The sequence below is a fragment of the Phocoena sinus genome, chromosome 11 (assembly GCF_008692025.1).
Source record: "Phocoena sinus isolate mPhoSin1 chromosome 11, mPhoSin1.pri, whole genome shotgun sequence".
In the NCBI taxonomy this organism is placed as follows: Eukaryota; Metazoa; Chordata; class Mammalia; order Artiodactyla; family Phocoenidae; genus Phocoena; species Phocoena sinus.
In genome coordinates, this window is record NC_045773.1 from 66,207,206 (window position 1) to 66,227,913 (window position 20,708).

General features: G+C 40.1%; 1 protein-coding gene across 1 annotated transcript; it reads right to left on the reverse strand.

Moving 5' to 3' along the window:
• Positions 1-282: 282 nt before the first annotated feature.
• On the reverse strand, positions 283-20,266 carry PXT1 (peroxisomal testis enriched protein 1). Its single transcript, XM_032648906.1, has 3 exons — positions 20,095-20,266; positions 6,529-6,659; positions 283-387 (listed from the first exon to the last, which is right to left on the reverse strand). Exons 1-3 carry the CDS (start codon positions 20,264-20,266, stop codon positions 283-285), a joined length of 408 nt encoding a protein of 135 aa, XP_032504797.1.
• Positions 20,267-20,708: the final 442 nt, after the last annotated feature.

The following is a 20,708-nucleotide window of genomic DNA, read 5'->3' on the forward strand; positions in this document are numbered from 1 at the left end:
TGGGACTATCCACAGCACTGGTGTTTCCTAAGCAGTACGGCCTCCTGGGTTCCTAAGTTCCTTGGGCTCTACCATGGGGCAGTCATAGACATCTCATCGCTGGTTGACCAGTGAACAGACAAATGGCCAGTGAGTCCACAGTTCTCCAACAACCAGGCACAAAGCAACAATGGTGGGTGAAAACAGAGGAGGTAGAGACGGGTCTTCTTCCCATCTGCCCCGGTGGGATGCATATTTTCTCAGAGGGTAGAAGGAAAGCAGAACCTGACATTTACATTCCTTTTACATCACATGGTTATTCCAGAGAAAGCGCAACAACATGTGAACTCCTCCAAAGAAAACTAAGACAAAATGAGCCAGGATAGCTCTGTCTTCTTGTTGAAAATCCTGTTTAAAAAGAGAGAGAGCAAGAAAGGTTAAATTTGTTTTTTAAGTGATAAAATAATCCAAAGTTAGAAATTCGGTATTGATATTAATTCAATCAATGCCACAGACAAGCATCTAGGGCTGCTTCATGAAGTGTATGAGTGGAAGAATATCTTAGTCTGTTCCATAAGGTCCATACCCTCCACAGCACCTTGGGAAGTTTTCCTCTGGACGTTTTCCCATCTTCACCATCAGCAAATAGGGGCACTCTTTTCAGGGTTGATTAACCTCTTTCTCTGGCTTCCCAGAGCACTTTCTTAGTCCTTTCAAAGAAGTAAGGGAGTCTGCTTTGGGGTTGGAAGAACAGACTTAGATGGTGAAGAGGGGTGAATATGAGCAAAGTTGGAAGTGACGACCACAGCAGATTTCTGGAGCTGTAAGTAAATGCCAGTGTTTTTATGGGAGTATCAGGAGAAGAAGGCTGGGGGCCAGACAGAAAGGGCTCTCCCTGGCCCTGCCCTCCTCCTGCAGTCTGTTCTCAACCCAGCAGCCTCGGGGACTGTTGCGATGCGGCCCCTCTGCTCAGTGCTCTCCAGTGGTTCGGCCGCACTCAAAAGAGCCCTTACAGTGACCTCACGGCCCTGCCACCCACCTCTCTGACCGTATCTTTACGGCTTTCTGCATTACTCAGCTTCAGCCACCCTGGCCTCCTTGCTATTCTTCAAATATGCCAGACATGCCCCGGCCTCAGTCTTTGCTATTCACCTGCCTTCACTGCTCTCGCCCCAGGTCCACGGACACTCCCCTACCTCTGTCAAGGTTTTGCTCAGAAGGCACCTTCAGTGAGGCCTTCCCTTAAAACTGCAAATCCCCCAACACTCCTCATGACTATCTGATAAACTATATTCTTTGTTTGTTTATTGTTTATCTCCACGAGATCAGGGAAGCTTTCTCTTTTGATCACTGCCATATCTCCAGCACTTAAATGGAGCCTGACACATAGTAGGTGCTCAATAAATATTAGTTGACTGAATGAATGAATGCATGATAAACCATTAGCATCAGGCTAAGGAATTTAGACTTTGTCCTATCAATAACTGGAAATCATGAAAGAACTTTTTTCCTCCCTTTTATAGTTGGTATCAGTTACAAGAATTGAATGAATTTCCTTCCAGCAAGGCAGACAAGAAAATGTGTAGAGCACTGAGTCAGATGCTCGTATATTTAAATTCCAGTTTTGCCACTTAGTTGCTGAGTAACCTTGGATAGGATATCTAATCTCTCTGAACCTCAAATACCTCTCCTGAAATACCTATTCCACTAATTCATAGAGTTATTTGGAAAATTAAATGAAACACATAAGAGTATCTCAGAGTACGTGGAAGAAAATGTTTAATAAATGTTCGTTTCCTTCTTGTCTTTCTCACAAACTAAGAAATTCCTTATACGTTACTGTCAGGGTCCCAGAGAAAACAGATGGCATACTCAAATTAGGAATAATTCAGGGAAGGTCAGATAAAGACACTGTCTACAAAAGTTGGGGGAGGAGGCATAAGGGTAGGCCGGCAACAGCAGAGTTGTTGCCACTCCTAGGCCTGTAGGGACAGGGAGGGGGAAGTTTCTAGAACCCAGGAGTGAGTCCTGTGGAGAAAAATTTCAAAGACACATTTAAGATCGTAAAAGCAACAGGAAGACTATATTTTTTATATTATTTATTTGGTTGCACCAGGTCTTAGTTGCGGCTCGCGGGCTCCTTAGTTGCGACACGTGGGCTCCTTAGTCGTGGCATGCGAACTCTTAGTTGAGGCATGCGTGTGGGATCTAGTTCCCTGGCCAGGGATCGAACCCAGCCCCCTGCATTGGGGGGGAGTGCATTGGAGCACGGAGTCTTAACCACTGCACCACCAGGGAAGTCCCAAGACTATTTTTAAACACACTTTGGCTTCCCTGGTGGCGCAGTGGTTGAGAGTCCACCTGCCGATGCAGGGGACACGGGTTCTTGCCCCGGTCCGGGAAGATCCCACATGCCGCGGAGCGTCTGGGCCCGTGAGCCACGGCCGCTGAGCCTGCGCCTCTGGAGCCTGTGCTCCGCAACGGGAGAGGCCACAACAGTGAGAGGCCCGCGTACCAAAACAAAAAACAAAAAAAACCCAAAAAAGACCAGGTCCTTGAACCAGAACCCCTCAAAACTAGATGGCAAAATAGAAGATGTTATTTTGAGAATCAAGGCCTATTTGAAAACACAGAACACTTGCTAAGTGAAAAGAATAAGAAGTCAAGCTATGTGATAGCTCAAGGACAATCAGTTTGTTAGACAAAAATACACCTTGGTGAGCTCCTTGTCGGGGAGTTCCAAGAGCAAGAATAAAAGTTTCTTTAAATACATCAAAAGCAGGAAGATATCTGGAGAATCAATGTGACCACTTGATTAAACACAGTACAAAAGGTGAATAAATGACTATATGAAAGAAATATACCATGCCGGATTTGAAATTCTGTTATAGTTGCTTGAGGTAAGCCTTAAAGTAGCAGAGTAAATCATGCATTTGACTGTTCAGCATTTTAGAGGCAAACTTAGGAGGAATTTTTTAAATTATTTTAAAAATACTCTGTGGTCTATTTAAAGTGTTCTAAAATGCAATTTTGCAGTACAAGACAAGATTACTTTAAAAGTCTAGGTCAAAGCTAGCTTTGTAAAATGTTGCAAGAAAAGCTAGGGCAGGCATACAGATAGACATATAGATCAATGGAATAGATTTGAGAGTCCAGAAATAAACCCCAAAATTTACAGTTAGTTGATTTTCAACAAGAGTGCCAAGGCAATTCAGTAGGAAAAAAGTCGTCTTTTCAACAGAGGGTGCTGTGACAACTGAATACCCATGTGCGAAAGAATGAAGGTGAACTTTTAATTCATACCATATACAAAAAAATTAACTCTAAATGGGTCAAAGACCTAAATTTAAGAGCTAAAAGTCAATCTCTTGAAAGAAAACATACGTATAAATCTTCATGACTTTGGATTAGGCAATGGTTTCTTAGATATGACCCCAAAAGCACTAGCAACAAAAGAAAAATAAATTGAAATTCATCAAAATTTAAAGCTTTTGCACTTCCATGAACATCAAGAAGGTGAAAGACATAAAACGAGGTGAAAGACGAACTTCAGAATGGGAGAAAATACTTGCAAATAATATATCTGATAAGGAACTTACATCTAGAATATATAAAGAACTTCAACAACCCAATTTAAAAATGGGCCAAGGGTCTGAATAGACATTTCTCCAAAGAGTTACACAGATGAGCAATACGCACATGAAAAGATGCACATTAACCATCAGGGAAGTGCAAATCAAACCCACAACGAGATTCTACTTCACACCCACCAGGCTGACTATCATCAAAAAGACAGTTAACAATACATTTTGACAAGAATGTGGAGAAACAGGAACCCTTGTACCCTGCTGGTGGGCCACAATGTAAGTAGTGCAGCCACTTTGGAAAATGGTCTGGAAGTTCCTCAAAAAGTTAAATATAAAGTTGTCATATGTATTCCATTATGTATTCCATTCCACTCCTAGGTATGTACTCAAAAGAACTGAAAACATGCCTACACAAAAACTTCTACACAAATGTTCATAGCATCATTATTTATAATAGTCAAAAAGTGGAAACAACCCAAACGTTCATCAAGTGATGAATGGATAAACAAAATGTGATATATACATACAGAAGAATATTATTCAGCAATGAAAAGAGATGAAGTACTGATTCATGCTACAACATGGATGAACCTTGAAAAAAATATTGTGTTAAGTGAAAGAAGCCAAACGTAAAGACAACATATTGTATTAGTTCCCTTATATGAAATTCCAGAATAGGCAAATCCAGAGAGACAGAACATAGATTGGTGGGGCTAGGGGGGAAAATGGGAGGAAACGAGAAGGGACTACTATTGGATTTGAGGTGTCTTTCTGGAGTGATGAAAATGTTCTAAAATTGATTGTGATGATTGGCTGTACAACTCTATGAATATACTACAAACCATTTATTGTACTGTTGAAATGGGTGAATTGTATGTTATGTGAATTTTATTTCTCAAAGTTACTATTTTTTAAAAAAAGAAAAGTGTCAATTTATTAAGTTGCAGAGGTAAATTTAAAACATAAGTAAATTACAACTTAAAAGGTAAGGGGAAAAAATCATTACCAAAAAAAAGGTAAGGGAGAGAAAGAAAAGAAAAATGGAAGACGTGGTTACATGGAGAAGTGACTTCCTGATGGAGTTGAGGTAAATTTAGAAAATAGGTGGTTGTGATTTGTCCTACTCTGTTCTCCTCTTCAGAGGAAAAATTAGAAGGAACCAGGAGTATTCAGAATGTTAGCTAACAAAGAAGCAGAAAAGTTGAACTAAGGACTTGCCCAGAATTCATAAAGCACAGTCATCATTGAAAACTATAGAAGAAGCTGGAGCATGGAAGGGAGGTGGAGAGTATCATGAGTGCCCTGTAATAAATGATACACAGCAAAGAAGTGTTCAACTCCAAATAGTGAAAGGGCAAAGGCCAGAAACAAATTAATATTTTGGCTTCAATAACATCTATTGATCATTTTCTGTGGGTCAGTCTCTATTCCAAGTGATTTACATAGATTCTCTCTCTTAATGTTCACAACAGCCTATTCTCTGCACCGTGCAGCCAGGCTTCATTCTAAACGTAAATCAGCACATGGCACTCTCCTGCTCTCCCTCCCCAGAAGCTTCCTTTATACTTGGCGCAAAACCCAAACACCTTACCCCTGTCTCTAGGACGGAGGCCAACTCCTAGACTTCAACACCCCCGACTCCAGCCAATCTGGCCTCCTTGTTGTTCCTATCCCAAGGACTTTGCCCTCCCAGTTTCCTCTGTCTGGAACACTTCCCCCCCCCAGGTATTCCCATGGCTCACTCCCTCACTTCCAGTCTCTGCTCAAATATCGCCTCCCCAGAGAGGGCCTTCCCTGATGGCCCATCCAAAGTCACTCTCCATCACTCAGTATCCACTAGAGCCTAGTCATCTGCTTTACTGTTTGTCTCTCCTACATTATGAGTCCTATGACAGCAGGCTCATCTTCCATTCCTGCTCTCTGCCTGGAACTGAGTCTGGAACATAGTAGGCACTCAATAAATATTTGTTGGAGTGAAATTGGTCTATCAGTATTTTATTTGTGTTTGTTTCCTTCTTACTTTCAGTAACATTATTGCTGGGACCTTCCATTCTTGTTTTGTCTCAGGGAATGTTTTATTTGTGGGCATGGCTGAGTACTGCCACATTTGGACCAGAGCATAGAAGAGGGCCTGGCACTCCCTGAAGTCAGCATGATGGCAGCAGCAGTGATAAACAAGAAATCACCACAGGTACCTGTCCTGTGATGCATTTAAGGGGAGGAAGTTGGGCTCTGAGGGGCAGCCACCCCCTTACCACAGAGCCCCACGTGATCATTCTCTAGGTGCTGCCAACTGCAGGTTGTTCTGGAGGAAAACTAAGTGGGCTATGGATTTCATCACCCCTAAGATTTGAAACAGTAATCATTATTCTTTCCTGTTTCCCTTATATCTCTTACAATAATCAGGAAAAACAAAGAAATCAGGGGGAGTTGGGCTTAGATCATAACCTTGTTTGGTTCAAGGAGGATGACCACCATCTAAGGCAAAGGTTCTCCTCCCTGACGGAGTGTTAGATTCACCTGGACTAATCTCTCAAGGTGGAGCCCAGCATCTGTAATTCTTAAAACTTCACAGGTGAATCTAACATGCATCCTAGTTTGAGGGTATGGAGCAAAGTTTCTCACACTTTAATGTGCACTCAAATCTCCTAGGGTGCGTGTAAAACGGTAAATTCTGATTCCAGAGTTGTGGGCTGGGGCCCGAGATTGTGCACATCTGACCAGCTGCCAAATGATGCTGATGCTGCTGGTCCATGGACCACACAGTTTGAGTAGCAAGTGTGAGATCTAATACTGGCTTTAACCCAGGTTCACAATTTTTGGATCTAATGCTTGGTAATCCAGTCATCATTAATCTGTGTGTTCTGCTAATTCCTGGGCATCCCAGCCACTTGACAGCCATTGTTCTGTTTGTTCTTTCCTCCTCCCTGACAGGCCCTTACTGGGGAAACTGAATTCTCACCTCTTGAACCATTCTATGATCGATGCTGTCCCCGATGTTTCTCAGCTGCCTGGCCAACTTGTGGATTATTTCCTCCTGGTGATGGTTCTGGCCAATACTATTCTCCTTGGGCTGAGAAGGTGGGTTGTGATCTGCATAAGAATTCAAAGAGAAAACTCCATCAACTCTGTAAATCACTTACCACTAGTCACTTAAAACTGTCTTAGACAAGGAGAGGGATGAAATCCCAGCATCATAATGACTATCGAAAAACAAAGCCTTGCACTGGAATAGATCAACTCTGTCCAGTAGAAATATAATTCAAGCTACATATGAATTTTAAATGTTCTACTGGTAAAATCAAGTAAAAATAATTTTAGTAATATATTTTACTTAGGACAATATATCCAAAGTATTATCACTATAACACAAAATCAATATAAAATTATTAATGATATGTTTTACACTCTTTATTATATTTAAGTTTTCAAAATCCAGTGTTTGTTTTATACTTAGAGCACATCTCAATCCAGATATCAACTAATTTCATTGGAAAACCTTGTATTTTGATTTCATGAAGTTTACAGTTAAAAAGTAAATTCGTATATCCAAGTTGTTCCAAACATACCTAAAACTTCTCCAACAATTAAGTATCAGTTTTTTAAACTTAAATTAATTAAAATTAAATAAAACTTAAAATTCAGTTCCTCAATTGCACTGGCCACATTTCAGGTGCTCTATTATTTTCCAAGTATTGAATTTTTAATATCCAGAAGGAAAAAGTATCTCAATGCTGAAAAGTTGTGTGGATATATACATATCCACACAGAGTTCTGAAAATAAAATTGTAGTCTAAATGACCTAGTGGGGAATTTGGAAAAATCTCATGGTTAATCTTTTTGAAAGAATAATTCCTTCATAAAGCAAATAATAAGCCTCAATGTATTGGAACTCTTAAAAATATTGTTGTATGTTGAGAATCCTTCAGTTGCATTTAGCAAAACTTTTAAGCAAATATGCCTCTAAGGTTTTATAAGTGCTTTTCCACTGCCAGCTATAATGTGAATATTTTATTTTCTCAAATGATGGTCATCCTTTTATAATCTTGATTTTGTTCACTAAAACTAGAGGTCTAGGGCCTTCTGGTTCAAGACTGAGCACAAGCACTGACCTCTCCCATTCTACTAGTCCTAGCCTTCCTCCAAGACCCCACCAAAATGAAAGTATAAAAAAGAGTAAAACCACAACAGTGAAGAGAATGGGAAGCAGGATCAAGAGCAGATGAGAGATCTGTGTACGTTTCTAGAAAGCAGAGAAGACAAGATATGGACAAGTGAGCCAGACAAAGTGCCAAGAACCCACGACAGGAAACCCATTTACTCCACCAAGACCCTGAAGCTGGGAAAGGGAGACATGCCATTGACTGTAATTCTGATGAGGATCAAGTGTACCACTTGGTACCCTTGACAGCCCCAGCCCACTAGACCCACCAGATTTCAGGTAAAAAATCCAGATCACTCTTCTCTAATAGAGGAGAACAAATCTTGTGGAGAAAGCTAAAACTTCTTTATGAATGTTGGTGCCTTGGGTTAAAGGTCTCCTTGTTCTGGCATTTGAGGGACCTGGGGCCAGAAAGCCAGCTGCCCTAACTCATCACCCTAAAGCTCCCCCAACTCAGAACCCCCATTTGAGTCCCCACTCAGTGAGGAGCCCTGGAGAAGCAGTTAGGCATAGTGGTAAGATTCTGAAGCCAGATCATTTGGGTTCAAATGTAAAATCCATTACAGATAAAACTATGTAACCTGGGAAAGTTATTTAATCTCTCGATGCCTCAGTTTCTTCAACTGTAAAATGGGAATGATAATGTATTATTTTATCAATTCTAAGATTTTTTAATGCCTCCAAAACAGAATGTGTTTTATAGTCTATGGCATGTCATAGTCCAACAGCATTGTTTACCTTCTTAGCAGGAAACAAAATTATAGTACATTTTACAATTGATGGAATATTAAACTTAATGAGATACCACAGTAACTACCTTGTAGAGGTGTTATTGAGATGATTAAATGAATTAATATATTTGACTTGTGCAGGACAGCACCTGGAACATGGTGGCTACTGCTACCACCTGGGGAAACAGTCCTACTCACATAACAACAGAAAAAACCCACACCAGCTAACCGGTCAGTATTTCTTTAAAATAACAGAAGATCACCAGGCAACTGAGAAGAACCACCGAATGAAAGAGAAATGCCAGATAAACAACCAAAACAGTAACACTGAAGAAAACAGATATAATTCAAGGAACAGAAGGGAATGTTTGCAAATTGTAATGTATATGTTTAGAGAGAGTTAAGAAATTATTACATTTAGGAAACAAGAGAGAATGCTATGAAAAAAGAATAAACCTACAACAAAATCTTTCAGATTTAATAATATGATTGCTAAAATTAAAAATACAATTGATGGTCTGAAAAAATAAAGTCAAGGAAATCACTCAGAAAAAAATCAGAAAATTTAAAATATGAGAGAAAATATAGGTGATACAGAGAATTAATATGGAAAGACCGGCATCTGATTAATGAGTCACAGAGGGACTTCCCTGGTGGTCCAGTGGTTAAGAATCCGCCTTCCAATGCAGGGGACATGGGTTCGATCCCTGGTTGGGGAACTAAGATCCCACATGCCATGGGGCAACTAAGCCCACACGCCACAACTACTGAGCCCGTGTGCTCTGGAGCCTGCGCACCACAACTAGAGAGAAGCCTGCATGCCACAAAAGAGCCCTCACGCCACAACTAAAGATCCCGTATGCCGCAATGAAGATCCTGTGTGCCACAACTAAGACCAGACGCAGCCACATAAATAAATATTAAAAAATAAAAATGGGAGTCACAGAAAGAGAGAAATAGAGGGGGGAAATTGTCATAAGACAACTTCCCAGAGCTAAAGGACACCAAACTTCAGATTAGAAAGTCCCACCAAAAAACAGAAAACCCCGCCAAGTTCTCAGGACAACAAATGGGGAAATAAAATCCTCACCTCTGGAGCATATCGATATTTCAAAATACCAAGCATAAGGAGATGCTAAAATTCTCCAAAGAGAAACATGGATTAGTTTGATGACTGATTTCCCATCAATAATGGGTACTAGAATATAGTAGAACAATTAATGCCCTCAAGGATTTTATAAAAAATTATTTTCAACCTAGAAGTCTCTGCCTATCTAATTCTCAATAATTTGTGAGAGGTGAAGAAAGACATTTGCAGACATGCAAGGACTCAAGAAGTTGTTCTCCCATGCACAGTTTCTTAGGAAGCCTCTTGAGAAAGTTTTCCAGTAAAACAGAGTATGACCAAACCAAGAAAAAGAAGATTTAGCAAAAGGTGGATCCAACGGTGTACCATACCTAGAGAGTGATGAGATTAGAGCAAAAGAACGGCTCTAAAAGGGAAGTCCCTGAGGAAAGGGAGATTTGATAGCATGGTTGAAAATTTGGGGAAACTTGAAGATATCATAACTACAAATCATATGAGGAGGGGCAGCGAGGCAATGAGAAAGTCCAGAAAACAATAAAAGGTCATACAGGAAGCTTATGGTCCAAAGTGAAGCCAATTAAAATGTGGCTTAGTTTAAACTGAAGGAATTGTTTTATAGTTTCTTCCAAAAGGGTATTCCTCTGTGTTAAACTTTACAGTACTTTACTTGCATCACTAGTGATGAAATAAAATTCATATTTTACGGCAGACAAGAAAAATTTAAACGTAAAACTTTTCTTTGCCTGTTTCGGCCTCCTCCTTCCCTTTTAGTGGGTATTGTGAATCTGCAGTAACCAGACCTCCCTAGGAGATAACCTTCCTTGTTACTCTTATAAGGGGCCACCATAACCCATGACCCACTACATGTAGATCTGGGTTATGTAAATTGTAACAATATGTCATTTAATGTACAGCCTCCTGTCTCAAAAACTTATATAACTGTGCTTTGACCTTTAACAGGCAGAACAGTTCTCAGAGCTTTCTGAGAGGCTGTTCCCGGGTTATAATCCTCAATTTGGCTAGAATAAAATTTTCCATTTCTTTCTTAGATCGACCAATTAATTTTTTTTTCGTCACTAGGCATAATTTTAAGCAATCACAGCTTTAATCCCCTATTTCATTACTAGGAGGTGATTATTCTCAGGGAAAGTCATTTCAGTACATATGGACTCTATTGCTGGTAATGACCACTCCTGAATCCCAGAGCGTTAAGAGAGTATGAAGAGTATTTGCACAACCTTTTTTTTTTCTCTGTTTCTTGAGGTAGGCTTGTATTGCTATAAACTTCCCTCTTAGAACTGCTTTTGCTGCATCTCATAGGTTTTGGATCGTCATGTTTTCATTTTCATTTGTCTTTAGATATTTTTTGACTTCCTCTTTGATTTCTTCAGTGATCTCTTGGTTATTTAGTAGCATATTGTTTAGTCTCCATGTGTTTGTGTTTTTTACGTTTTTTTTTCCCTGTAATTGATTTCTAATTTCATAGCATTGTGGTCAGAAAAGATGCTTGATATGATTTCAATTTTCTTAAATTTACTGAGGCTTGATTTGTGACCCAAGATGTGATCTATCCTGGAGAATGTTCCATGTGCACTTGAGAAGAAAGTGTAATCTGCTGTTTTTGGATGGAATGTCCTATAAATATCAATGAAATCTATCTGGTCTATTGTGTCATTTAAAGCTTGTGTTTCCTTATTAATTTTCTGTTTGGATGATCTGTCCATTGGTGTAAGTGAGGTGTTAAAGTCCCCCACTCTTATTGTGTTACTTTCGATTTCCTCTTTTATAGCTGTTAGCAGTTGCCTTATATATTGAGGTGCTCCTGTGTTAGGTGCATATATATTTATAATTGTTATATCTTCTCCTTGGATTGTTCTCTTGATCATTATGTAGTGTCCTTGTCTCTTGTAACATTCTTTATTTTAAAGTCTATTTTATCTGATATGAGTATTGCTACCCCAGCTTTCTTTTGATTTCCATTTGCATGGAATATCTTTTTCCATCCCCTCACTTTCAGTCTGTATGTGTCCCTAGGTCTGAAGTGGGTGTCTTGTAGACAGCATATATATGGGTCTTGTTTTTGTATCCATTCAGCGAGCCTGTGTCTTTTGGTTGGAGCATTTAATCCATTCATGTTTAAGGTAATTATTGATATGTATGTTCCTATTACCATTTTCTTAATTGTTATGGGTTTGTTTTTGTAGGTCCTTTTCTTCTCTTGTGTTTCCCACTTACAGAAGTTCCTTTAGCATTTGTTGTAGAGCTGGTTTGGTGGTGAATTCTCTTAGCTTTTGCTTGTCTGTAAAGCTTTTGATTTCTCCATCAAATCTGAATGAGATCCTCGCAGGGTAGAGTAATCTTGGCTATAGGTTCTTCCCTTTCATCACTTTAAATATGTCATGCCACTCCCTTCTGGCTTGTAGAGTTTCTGCTGAGAAATCAGCTGTTAACCTTATGGGAGTTCCCTTGTATGTTATTTGCCATTTTTCCCTTGTTGCTTTCAATAATTTTTCTTTGTCTTTAATTTTTGCCAATTTGATTACTATGTGTCTCAGCGTGTTTCTCCTTGGGTTTATCCTGCCTGGAACTCTCTGTGCTTCCTGGACTTGGGTGGCTATTTCCTTTCCCATGTTAGGGAAGTTTTTGACTATAATCTCTTCAAATATTTTCTCAGGACCTTTCTCTCTCTCTTCTCCTTCTGGGACCCCTATAATGCGAATGTTTTTGCATTTTATGTTGTCCCAGAGGTCTCTTAGGCTGTCTTCATTTCTTTTCACTCTTTTTTCTTTATTCTGTTTCATGGCAGTGAATTCCACCATTCTGTCTTCCAGGTCACTTATCCGTTCTTCTGCCTCAGTTATTCTGCTATTGATTCCTTCTAGTGTATTTTTCGTTTCAGTTATTGTATTGTTCATCTCTGTTTGTTTGTTCTTTAATTCTCCTAGGTCTTTGTTAAACATTTCTTGCAACTTCTCAATTTTTGCCTCCATTCTTTTTCCGAGGTCCTGGATCATCTTCACTATCATTATTCTGAATTCTTTTTCTGGAAGGGTGCCTATCTCCACTTCATTTAGTTGTTTTTCTGGGGTTTTAACTTGTTCCTTCATCTGGTACATAGCCCTCTGCCTTTTCATCTCGTCTATCTTTCTGTGAATGTGGTTTTTGTTCCACAGGCTGCAGGATTGTAGTTCTTCTTTGCACAACCTTTTACCTTTGTAAAATAACAAGTGGACAAGAGGGTATTGGAAGTCTTGGCCTCTCCACATGCTGGACCATCTGCTTCCAGATTGGAAAACACATGCCTCCCTTTTTCAGAAACACACCACCTCAATGGAACTCAAGGCTTTGTCTCAAACTCAATGTGACCTCTTCTTCAAGTAAAGGAAAGTGGCTTCTTTTAGGAGAGCATTAAGCCGTTAGCTAGTGCTTAAGAGTCAGTCATTTTGAACATTTTAATCTTTCAAGTATAAAATCAACAGTAATTGCCCCATCTCAAAGGACACACCCTCTCAGAATCAATTAAACATATTATAGTTGAATGTCCGATTGTTAACAGTACCTAATCTGAATAATAATTTCCAAAAAATGTGCTTACATTTAGCAAGACTACTAGTCAATCTTAGGAAGACTCAAAGTCTCTTACCAAGGACTGCTGCTCCTTTAAAAAAGGATTACCAGTATCACCCAGGATTGAAGAACAGCAAAAGGGAATTAGTCACACAATGAGAATGAAAGGAAGTTTGCACAACTGAAGCTGAATTCGAGCTACCAGACTAGACTTGGCATCAGTAAGTGTAGACTACTCTTCCAAGAAGTGCCCTGATGAAGGAATGAGAGAGAATGGACAGTAGTGAGAGGAAGAGGTGTGTTGAAGGAATTCTCTAAGTTGGGAGTCTTGAGCAGGTTTGTAGGTTGAGGAGAGGAATTAGCACCGGAGTGATGGAAAATGGAAGGTAGAGTAGGGCAAATTGCTGAGGCGGAGTCCCAGAGGTTTAGGAGAAATAAGAATGAAAACGTGAGGAAGGATAAATTTTGAATGGGGTGGGGGGGTTCTTCCCTTCCTTTGAGATAGGATAGAAAGAGAGAAGATGTGATGCTCATGTAAGGAAGACTGCAATAAGGGCTAAGGAGATTAAGGTGTTTACCGCCAATGACGTCAGTTTTGTCCATGAAGCAGAGAACTCAACCGTCTGCTGAGAAAGAGGGGAATCCTGAAGTGGCTAAAATTAGTCACCAACAGAAATGGAAAAAAAGAAAACTGACCAGAGCTAAAGACCACCATCACCCCCCCAAAAAAAGAAAGAAAAAATACGTATATATGATCTTGATGTGCATTCTCTTTCCAGCTGGCAAGAGTCCTAAACTTGGATCTAAAGAAAAGAAAATTGTATCCTATCCTCACATAGGAGAAAGTCTTGACTCAGTTACTTTCTAATTGCCTGTTCTTAGATTCTCTGTGCCTCAGTTTCCTCATTTGTCAAAAGGGACTTTAAGATTATTCTTAATATTAAACAATAATGTTCGTGAAGTACCTGGTATACGATAAGTCCTATGTCATATGTCTTAGCTACTACCACTGGACTTGGTGTTAGACTATATTTACATAGATACAATAAGGTAAACCAAGATTGTTGGTTTTTAAATTTTAGAATCAACTGATGGAAAAACATTGGAAGAGTTGGTTGTGGCTGGAAGACAGAATGTATATGTTAAAACTCCAGCTAATAAAAATTAAAAAGTACAGTTGTGCCTTGGTATCGAGGGGCATTGTTTCCAGAACACTCTCCCCTCCCCTGGCAGATACCAAAATCCGAGGATGCTCAAGTCCTTTATATGAAGTGATGAACCTGGCTGGGTTCAAAAGTAAAGAGCTCCGAGGGCAAGGGTCCCCAGAGCTCCAGGACGCTACACAGAATAGAGTGGGAGGGATGAGATGGGGGCAGGGAGAGCCAGGGTCTCAGTGCATTAATTCACCTCAGCCAAGGGTAAGCTCCTAAGTAGGTGGCTGAAATAGTAGGTGAAATATATGGCCCTTTGATCAAAATTGCAACCATATTTCCTGTCATTTCAGTTTCTACTGTTGTTTCAAGAGTATCTCACCTCAAGCCATTTTGAAATGACACCCTAACAATTAACTGACACCCCAGCAAGTATAATTTGACAATTACCTGAGAAAAGATGAGGGCACCAGTGAGGGCTGAGAGTTCACGCAAGAGGGAAGGTGCCCAGAGAGAAGAAAGGGCAACCGAGTGGGGACACCCTCCAAACGAATATCATCTACTTCAAAATGGGTTTAGGGCCAGCCCTACCTGTGCCAATCAAAAGCATAATGATTTGCAACTATTATTTTACCTGATTAATTGTCACCTGGGGAATACAAAATCTAGTATCTGCAGTGGAAAGATGGAATACACGTTGGATAAGTTTCAGTAATGGACGTTGGGAGAAATGAAGGAGCTGTAAGGATGCCAACAAGCCTTGGGTATCCCAGTTGGGTAGGCAAAGGGGTAGAGAAGGAAGGACCTAGAGATAGGATGCAACAAAAGGTTGTGCCCAAAGCAAGAGGTGTGTTTTGCATTCCGGAACTCAACATAATAACTATTTGTATTTTGTGTATGTCTGACCAACTAAGTGGCAAAACCCTTGAGCACATGTATCTATTTCATAACTGGAACCTAGCTCAGTGCCCTATACAGATATTGTATAAATATCTGTTTATATTTTATAAAGTTGATTATAAAGTTGCATAAGGGGGTGGAGAGAATGGGACAGAAAAGGGTTGGAGGAAAAATGTTGGCTACTCTGTAAGTTGATCTAAGGACAGCCCTACCTTTTCCTTTGTCGTGAAGACAGCTCTCCTTTCATTTAAAGTTGCAAAATAGCAATAATAATGCACATTCACATATTTTAAACTCTTGGTATAGAACCTTATCAAAATCCTGGAGACCCTCTCACAATTGGTGGTGGAAGTGTAAATTGGTACAACCTCTGTGGGGGGCAATGTATCTATCAAATTTTACAAATGCAAATGTGCTTGAGGTTATCTATTGCAGCATTGGTTTCAATATTAAGTGTTTGGAAACAACCCAAATGTATATCAGTAGGAAACTACTTAAATAAATGATGGTGTATCCACACTATGGAATATTATGCCACTATAAATAAGAATTAGGAAGCTCTGTAAGTATTAATGCAGAGAGAGCTCCAGATCATAGTGTTAAGTGAGAAAACAAGTAAAAACAGTGTGTTTAATGTGCTACCTTTGTCTAAAAGGGGAGGGGTATATAAATTTATATTCACAATTTTTCATATTCGCAAAAAGAACCTCTGGAAGAATACCCAAGAATCTAAAACAGTGGCTACCTATGATAGGAATTGAGCAGATAGGGGACAAGAATGCAGGAGAGACTTTTCACTATATGCCTTTTCTTATTCTTTAGTTTCCCAACCTTGAAAGTGTATATTTTTTTAAGAAAACACTTATATAGCACGTATAATGTGTCAGCCACTGTTGCAAGCCATTTAAAATAAGTAATGCATTACTATTATTATTAACATAAATACTTATTCACATTTTAATTTTAAAACTATCCCAGAATTGTCATCATTGTACTGAGATTATGCAGAAAAATATCTTTGTTCGTAGGAGACAATATGTGGAATTACCTGGAGATCAAGTTAGTTATGTCTGAAACTTTATCTCAAATGGTTTAGCAAAGCAAAACATCTGTGTATGCATTCATGAGTATGTGCCTTTGTGTGTGTATGTGTGTGTGGAGAGACAGAGAGACAGAAAGCAAATGTGGCCCAAAAAATGGTAAATCCATGTGAAGAGTATATGCATAACCATAGACTTATCTGTGCAACTTTTGCGTAGATTTAAAATTTTCCAAGGTCAACATTGGAGGGGAAAAGTATCTTGGAAAAGTATCTTAGAAAAGTCCTTAAAACTTAAATAAAACATTTCCATTTAGCTTCTACAGAGTCTTTGGACTGGTTTTCAGTGCCCTTAGAATAATCTCAACTTATCTGTCCGTCCTCCTCGCTCTTCTTCTTGAACCTTATGCTCTAACTAAACTATATCTCCATTCGACCAAATCTTACCTGTGAAGCATATCTCAAAAATTACTTTCTCTAAGTTAGCTTTTTTGAGTCCTCCAAAATAATGTAATCTGTCACCACTTCGAATATCTATAGCACTTTCAGTTCTATTGGATACATCGTAGTCTAGATTTTGTTACGATCGTTGCATGTTTTCATTACGTAAAATGACAGAGATGATTATGCACATTAGATGTGTATATTAGCATACTTACCTATTGGATACACATTGTCTATAACAATAATTATGGGTTACCATTACTCCCTAAGAACTTGGAATTGAAAGAAAAAATTGTCTTCTGACAACTAAAAGGCAAGATCAATGTGTGTTTAGTGGAAATAGGTGAGATGGACAGTCATTGGAAGGGGAGAGGCTACTAGCTCTCCCTCGAACAAGCCATTCCCTCTGCCTGCAACTTGCACCCTCCTTAACCCCCTCAGGTCTCAGTCTTGGGTTACGTCTCAAGGGAAGCCTTCTCTAACCTCCCTAGTAGGTCAAAGCCCCATTGCAGCATCTGGACCTCTTCTTAGCACCTATCACATTATATTTAACATTGGTGTGCGTAATTGACTGCTATCTGCCTCCTTTACCAGACTGTCTGCTCCAGGAAGGAAGGGGCTGTTACTGTTTTTGTTCACCATTGTCACCCCAGAACCTAGCACAGTGCCTAGAATATAGTAAGCCCTAGTATTTTTTTTTTTATGAATAAAAAAAGTAAATGTGTCCATCTAGAGGAGGAAAGGGAGAGGTGGTGAGCCTTAGAAGCACCAAAAAAAGAAAAAAAAGGCAAATTGAGCATCCAGGCACTCTCAAAGGGAGAAAGAAGCTGAATAACTGGACCCTCTACTGACTTCTACAATTAATATATCCCATTTACACTAGCTATACATATGTGTATGCATACATATATATGTGTGTGTTTATATATATTTATTTTATTTTAATTTTTTGGCCATGCCACGCGGCTTGTGGGATCTTAGTTCTCCGACCAGGGATTGAACCCGGGCCCCTTGCAGTGGCAGCACAGAGCCCTAACCACTGGACCACCAGGGAATTCCCCTATGTGTGTGTAAATATTTTTAATTCTGCCCTTTCCTATCAATACTTATTACATTTTTAGGGGTGGGCAGGGCCTCTTTCCACTTTTAATCATTTTTGTTTTCCCAAGAGTGTCTAATTTATCTTAAATGATGTATCAAGATGGTTGCTCTGGACTTCCCAAAATCCTACCCACCACCTCAACTTTTCTAAGAAGTGTCTTTAATTCCCCATACAAATACTATGGGTTGTTTTTTTCCCCAAAGAGTTATGTTCATACGTGTAGTGTAGATGTCCCCAAAGTAACAGAGATAAATTTGGGCTTCAGTGAGTCAGTTTCCAGCCTCCCCAAAGTAACAGATAAATTTGGGCTTCAGTGAGGACAAAAGCCACTAAGGGGAGAAAGGGACCTTCTCAATCAGCTTCTTCATTAAGAGTTTTACTTTGGGCAGTACTTGCGCTATCTATCTTAAGTAACCTATCTATCTAGTCTATTTCTATCATCTATCTATCTCATCCATCATCCATCCATCCAATCAGGTTCCCAGCAGGAGAACTTCGCAGGGTCGTCTGCGCGACCTCCCACACCTGGGCGGACTCCGCGCCCAGCTGCGTTGCTCAGACCCGTTCTCCGGCCGGCAAAGCGCTTGGGGCGGGGCTGGCGGTAGAAGTCACGTGGGCGGCTGTGACCAATGGGAAGCGCATACGGCGCGCGTTGGCCGTAGGCGGTCTCCCGCGCCAGTGGTGGTGCGTCTGGCTGGTTCCCCGCCTCAGAGTACAATGAGACGGAGGGAGGCGGGGCATCCGGAATATACCGCCCGGCACCTCCGATGACCCTGGCGTTAGCGTTCTCGACGCCGGAATAACAATTCTATGTCCCTCTCACACCGCACCGCTCAGTCTGCACATCCCCCATTCCTTTAGTGATACCGTGAAATACAAGGGGAGAAAAGCACTGCTTCCTCCTGAGCCTGTCAGGGAAGGAAATTGGGCGGGGGTGGGGGGAGGTGGATTGTGTCTGCTACCACCTCTAATCGGGGCTTCCCTTATTCCTGTTCGGCGGTCGTTGAATGCACACTGGTGATGCACCAGTCGAAAATGCCAGGCGCAATTAAGATTTTACATACATAGTAAAACGAGAGCTCTAAGCGAGAAAACAAACAGGTGCTTCTGCTTTTGAGGTGAAGCTTAATTAGGAATGCTTTTGGGGTAAATGTGGCAACCGCGCACAGTGCACCTCAGTTTCGTGAGGGTTCTGTGAGGCTTAAGTAGTATAGTGGGTGTGAAAACATTGGAAAGGTTTACAATAAAATACAAGCTCTAGAAGAGTGCACAACTTTATGAATGTACTAAAAATCACTGAATTGTGTGCTTTAAAAGTTTGAACTTTATGGTGTATGAATTACATCTCAATTTAAAAAAGCAAAATATACGTTCTAGAAGGTATTCATAGATGACACAGTCTCAGGCTTTGAGAAATCATTGTTGACACCTGCCCAGATGAAAATTCGAAATTTTAGTCGATTGAGTTCTTTCTAGAAAATGGATACTATATTTGATATGGTGGCAAGCATCTATCAGGATGCTTGAAATTTCCACTTTCTCAGTGGCATGTAATTCTTTTAAATTGGAGAATAGTTTGAGATTAATCTTAATAATTCCTTTCAGGTGTCTAGCATATTTTTAATCTAAAATCTTTTTTAAAAGTCTAAAACCTCATACATATAACCCTAACACTCTTTAATGCTTTTCAAAGCATAACACTTTAATTTTCCGACATTTTGGGACATTTAGGAATCACACCTTTTTTGTGTGTGTGTGTGGTACGCGGGCCTCTCACTGTTGTGGCCTCTCCCGTTGTGGAGCGCAGGCTCAGCAGCCATGGCTCACGGGCCCAGCCGCTCCGCGGCATGTGGGATCTTCCCGGACAGGAGCACGAACCCGTGTCCCCTGCATCGATCGGCAGGCGGACTCTCAACCACTGCGCCACCAGGGAAGCCCATCACACCTTTTTGAAAAACAAAATTTCACGTTTATCCTTCCCTCATGTTCCTTCCTATACTGACAAAATTAAGAAGGAACCTAAACTGAATTTTCCCTACCTTAACAATGCAGACATTTTCAGGTCAAGTTTAAACATTAATTTTTATTAAAAGATAAATTTGATCTATTTCGGTCAATTTGGGATCATCTTACTTATTTGTCACATCAGTGATTCAGGGCTTATAGAAACTAAGAGATTTATACCATGAAGCAAAGTCAGTTTTAGATTTTTCTATGTAAGAACTTTGATGAATAGATTTATGACTCACTACTTATAGTTAATGTTTAATTTTATATCCTCAATATCAAGAAAAATACAAGCTAAGTAGAATATTTAACTTAGTTTAATACAAATAATATCTTACCTGGGTTCCTTGACATGGCTGAAACTGGCTGGGAGCTGACAAGTCTGGTCATGTAAGCCTTCTGAAAATTGTATTTCAACCACAGTGATTTGCAACAATTTGTTACTTTGGGAGAGAGGTTCAGAAGTTGTTTAGGTTCACAAACAATGGCATCATGTTTTTTCTTCTTCATGTTTTTTCCCTGTTGAAAAAATATATTTTCAGAGGATTTCCCCCATTTCTCAGTGTATATTTGGTATGTTAGATGAATAGTGATGTAACACAGGCAGCCTTTATTCCGTATATGAAAGGGTTTTGGATTTGGGTGGAAAATGGAACAGGGTGATCTCTAAGTTCTTTTTCAACTTAAGTAAACATCTTTCCATGTTGTTTGGTCTTTAGATCTGCTACACCACCCTGCATCCTCATCTCCCAGCAGTTTTTCGTCTTTTTTTTTTTTTTTTTTTTTTTTTTTTTTTTTTTTTTTGCGTTACGCGGCCCCTCACTGTTGTGGCGTCTCCCGTTGCGGAGCACAGGCTCCGGACACGCAGGCTCAGCGGCCATGGCTCACGGGCCTAGCCGCTCTGCGGCATGTGGGATCTTCCCGGACCGGGGCACAAACCCGTGTCCCCTGC

Coding starts and splice junctions, on each gene's coding strand:
- PXT1 (XM_032648906.1), bottom strand. CDS start 20,266: ATGAAGAAGAAAAAACATGATGCCATTGTTTGTGAACCTAAACAACTT. Junction 6,660..20,094: donor AGCCATGTCAAGGAACCCAG/GTAAGATATTAT, acceptor ATTCTTATGCAG/ATCACAACCCACCTTCTCAG. Junction 388..6,528: donor ATCATAGAATGGTTCAAGAG/GTGAGAATTCAG, acceptor CTTTTTAAACAG/GATTTTCAACAAGAAGACAG.